General features: G+C 36.1%; 1 protein-coding gene across 1 annotated transcript; it reads left to right on the top strand.

Annotated features, from left to right (window-relative positions):
• Positions 3,771–4,235, top strand: LOC109847328 (uncharacterized mitochondrial protein AtMg01250-like). Its single transcript, XM_020416564.1, has one exon. The coding sequence runs from the start codon at positions 3,771–3,773 to the stop codon at positions 4,233–4,235; it is 465 nt and encodes a 154-aa protein (XP_020272153.1).

Genomic DNA, 4,867 nt, shown 5'->3' with positions numbered 1-4,867 from the left:
AGAACATAAACAACATAATAAATGATTAATGACATCATATGCACTATAACAATTAATGAAACACGATATGCCGATATCTCCTTGGGTACAACTTATTACCGAGAATACCTTCCAAAAGGGCCCATCCCAAGAAAAAGTAGAAAGTGCGAGCAAATCAACTTGGAAGCAAGAATAGAAGAAGAAAGATAACCGAGTTGGCCAACACACAAAAGGAGAAAACACAAATAGAGAAGTCAAGAATATTTATCCGGCTGACGACTCCACCTCCATAAAAAAGAAAGAAAGAAAGAAGACCCCTATTATTCCTTCTCAACCAAGCCAAACTCCTACCTCCCTTTTAACTACTCTCGCTTCCTCTCTCTCATGACCTCCAAACCTATGGAAGAGCTCACTCCATCATCGGCATCGCCATCGCCATCGCCGCCACCGTTATCTCTTGAGGATGATCGTGCGAGACTTCAGTCACCGTCGGCAAACCAAGATGAGAAAGCTAAGGAGGAGGAGGAAGCAGAAGATACTGAGGAAGCATGTAGGACACCAACATCTAACGAGAGTAAGCTGTCCTCGGTTCCGTTAACTTGTCCTCCGGCGCCGAAGAAGGCGAGGAGTTATAACTCCGGGTGTAGGAGGAGGTTGTCGGAGTTCGATTTTTTGGAAGTGAGCTCCGAAGAGTTGGAGAAGCTGTTTTCCCGGAGGTCGGGTTCCAAGAAACGGAAGTGGAGTTCCTTTTGATCACCTACATAGGTTTCATATGTGTAAGTGTGTAAATTAATTAAGAAGTTGATCGATGCAAGCAGATATATATTTTTTAGATATATATATATATATATATATATTTATATTTATACATGGGATGCCTATTGTTTTTGTTGGGCATTATCATTTGATTTTGTTTGTGTTTGTGCTTGTGCAATTGTGTGGTCCAGCGCTTGTCAAATTGATTGTGTGTTTTTCCTACTACGTTGGTTTTGTATCTTTTCCTTTTTTGAGATGCATTTAAAATTACATTTATGATCAAGTAATGGTTGTGATTAAAGATGGGTTTTTTATCTTCACTTACATATTGATCTGCTATACGGATAAGATAAGTACTATTTGTTTTGTCTTCCTTGTAGTTCCTAAAGACATCAATGATCGATGCATAGGCACATGTTGAATATGTGATCCTTTTATGGAGTCTTTGGGTTTTTTTTTCCCTACCATTTTTCTTGGAGTTCATATTCTCTCTTTTTGTAAAAATTTAAAGTGAAGATAATTCATGTCGTTCCAATCAAAAACATGTTTTGTATATTAGTAATGCTCTTGTTAATTAGATGCGAACAGCTTCAATGTATGCATTTTTGTTTCACATGTAATTGAGTTTAATTAATAGATCATCTCTCTCGCTAGTCTATTAAACACCAAAATAATTGAGATTTATATATCTGTAGCAAATTAATTAATTAGTATTTGAAATCATTGTGTACTACAGCAATTTATCAGGAAGGATAACACGTGTAGATCTCACGCGTGTGGCTGACACATCTGAATAAATAGATCAGAGTTGTCGCTGGTTGAGACTCGGAATTGATACGTAACCATCATTCTCATTTCCTGAAATTTTAGCCTTTGGCATTTCTATTTGGAGCATTGCAAAGTGGAGCAAATCTAGTTTATAATTCAATGGTTATATTTTTCGCCAAGAATTACCATATATGTATCGCTTAATAAAAATGAGAGTCAGTAAGTAACATCTGAACTAAAGCTCATTTGCTACCTTAGCCTCTCTAGTAGCTGGGAAGAAGTATACCTGTGACACCTCAATGTGGTTTAGTTCCACATTGGGAAGTTGGGAAAAGCTTGGGTGGTTTAAATAGTTTAGCCATAGATTCCGTTGGCTAGTTAATTTTGACAGTGTTTTGGGACAAACAATGCGTGAGGACTTCGGGAAATGAAACCTAAGAGAGAACGTAGAAGACATTGAAATGAGAAAAGATTATTGAAAATTTGTACATCTCAAAACCTCACTAATTTGACACACTACGGAAGAATACTCAACTCTCAAGTTTTAGATGCCAGCAGGGGACGTATGAACCAAGAGAAGTTTGTTCAAGCCAACATGGTAACATTCTTGATAGTATATATTATTATTATTATTATTATTATTATTATTCCGTCTTTTAATTACTTAGGACTTGATTTTCATTTATTTTTTGATTTTTGATCACTTTTTAACTCTAAAATACTTACTAGCCAATAGAGCAGTTGGAACAACTATAGTGATTCCGTTCTATGGTTACGTCATGGGTGAGAACAATAATACGGCCTATTTCAAAAACTATGTGAATACTGTCCAAGAAGATCATATCTTTCCTTATTGTTTGCGGTTTTAGAATATATATCTTCTACATAGAAGATATAAAAATAATTTCTAGGTAGCAGAAGTAGGTAGAGTTAGCTTTCGATTAGATGTTGATCGAGGTTCCCTCTCCCCTAGGCACAAGTATATGAGTTCGTGGAAGCTCAACCTCAAGATTACTATTATTATTATTATTAATTCCTCATTCACTCAAGAATAACATGGGACATATAAATATATATAATGAATAAATCAAAGGACATCGCGTGTGCACAATTATTGTGTTAGATTATACTCTATCATGCATGTGCAAATGTCAACACCTCAAACTGCACTGTTAATAATGTTTATAATTAAAGTACTGCAGAAAAAAAGATTGAGTGGAGAGAGATATAGGTGGGGGGAAGAAATTTAAGTCATATATTATATATTGAAATGGTGTAGTCGAATTATATTGTGTAATCTTCAAAGGGAAAATCAAGATAAAAATATAGTCAAACATATAAGGAAAGGAATCATTAACCAAGAGATTTAGATGGTTTAAGAGGAATGCGAAAACTTCTGACTACTTTCTTGGAGGTGAAAACTTCAATAGAGTTGATTGGAAAAGGAAGATCAAAATGAACAGCTTATTCCTTAAGCACTGGCACTGCCAACATAATTGTGGAATAAAGGTATGGATGAATAAAGAGACGAAAGCTTTTCTATCAAGATATAACTCCACAATTGAAACTGAGGTTGAAACAACAGAAGAAAGGCATCATTTCTTCCATACTTCAGCTTATTAGATTGCCTAGAGATTTCCAAAACTCAAAAGCAAACATAAAGAGGTAATTGACGATGCAATAATGTGTCCACTTTTGATTACAAGACATGACAAAGTTAGTCACTGGGGGGGATTTAAAAGAAAGAGAATAGAAGGTTAGAAGGAGCAACTAATTACCAACTGACTACAAGTAACAACTACTAAATACTCTATTCATTGATAATAAGTCCCCAGGTCCAGATGGTTTTAGAGCCTTATTCTTCAAATTTACATGGTCAATAATAGGTGAGGATGTCACTCTTGCCATTGAGGATTTTTTTTCAAAACAGGCAAATTACTGGGTGTGGTAAATTCAACCTCCTTAACTCTTATACCCAAAGTGAAGTGCCCCAAAACTCCCTCAGATTTCAGGCCCATATCTTGTTGCAATTGCCTATACAAGATCATTTCTAAAATTTTAGCCAACATGATTAAGACTGTCATTGGGTTTCTGATGAATGAAGCACAAAATGCATTTATTAAAGGAAGGCATATATAACAAGTAACATCTTGTTAGCACATGAGCTAGTTAAAGGCTATAATAGGAAGCATATGTCCCCCAGAATCATGCTAAACATAGATATTAAAAAGGCATTTGATACTATCAGTTGGAAATTCATTCACGAAATGCTTAAGGGGCTGGGTTTTCCTGAACTGATGATTACTTGGGTCATGGCCTGCATATCTAATCCAAAATTCTTCATATCCCTCAATGGATCCCTTCATGGATACTTCAAGGGTGAGAGAGGCTTGAGACAAGGAGACCCTCTTTCTCCTTATCTCTTTATATTGGGTATAGAATACCTATCCAGAAATTTTGATATGCTGAGAAATGACAGGGACTTCAAATATCATCCCAAATGTAGCAAACTCAAAATCACTCACCTGATCTTCACCGATGACTTGCTTTTATTCAGCTATGGGGATTTATATTCAGTGCAGTATTTCAAATCATTCAAAAGTTCAGTAAGATACTCTGGGCTTGAAGCTAATCAGCATAAATGCTCTATCTATTTTGGTGGTGTTGATGACACAATCAAGGACAATATAAAGCATCTCTTAAATTTCTCAGAAGGGTACACTGCCTATTAGATACCTAGGAGTTCCACTAATTTGCAAAAGACTTACTTATGAGGATTGCACCTCTCTCATCAACAAAGTAATTGATCAATTCCAGACATGGAACAAAATTAAAAATCTCACTTATACGGGCAGACTTCAAGTCATAAAGAGTGTCATTTTGGGCATACAAATATATTGGACCTCAAATTACATTTTGCCAGTCAAGGTATCCCGTAAAATTGAAGAATTATGCAGACTATTCTTGTGGGGTAAATCTGATCACACTTCCAGAACTCCTTTAGTCTCCTGGGCAAGAGTATGTCAAGGGAAGAAGCAAGGTGGATTAGGAGTGTTCTCAGTCTCTATTTGGAACCTGGCAGCTGCTTTAAAGATACTATGGCATATCCATATCAATAAAGAGTCTCTCTGGATCGGATGGGTTCATGGAACCTATTTGAGACGTAGAGATATCTAGAATGTGAGTGTAAAATCAGGAGATTCCTGGATGTGGAAATAACTATTGAAAGCCAGAGATAAAGCAGTTCAATACTGTGGAGGAGTGGAGAATCTAATACAACTTCTAAACTCCTGTACAATCAATTCCAAAATACAAGTTTCTACAGTATATCAAGCCATGTCCCCTGCTACATTTATAGTTCCAT

The sequence above is a fragment of the Asparagus officinalis genome, chromosome 7 (assembly GCF_001876935.1).
Source record: "Asparagus officinalis chromosome 7, Aspof.V1, whole genome shotgun sequence".
NCBI lineage: Eukaryota > Viridiplantae > Streptophyta > Magnoliopsida > Asparagales > Asparagaceae > Asparagus > Asparagus officinalis.
This window is presented reverse-complemented; position numbering and strand designations above follow the sequence as displayed.

What these genes read in the sequence shown, in the direction of transcription:
- LOC109847328 (XM_020416564.1), top strand. Translation starts at nt 3,771, where the DNA reads ATGCTTAAGGGGCTGGGTTTTCCTGAACTGATGATTACTTGGGTCATG.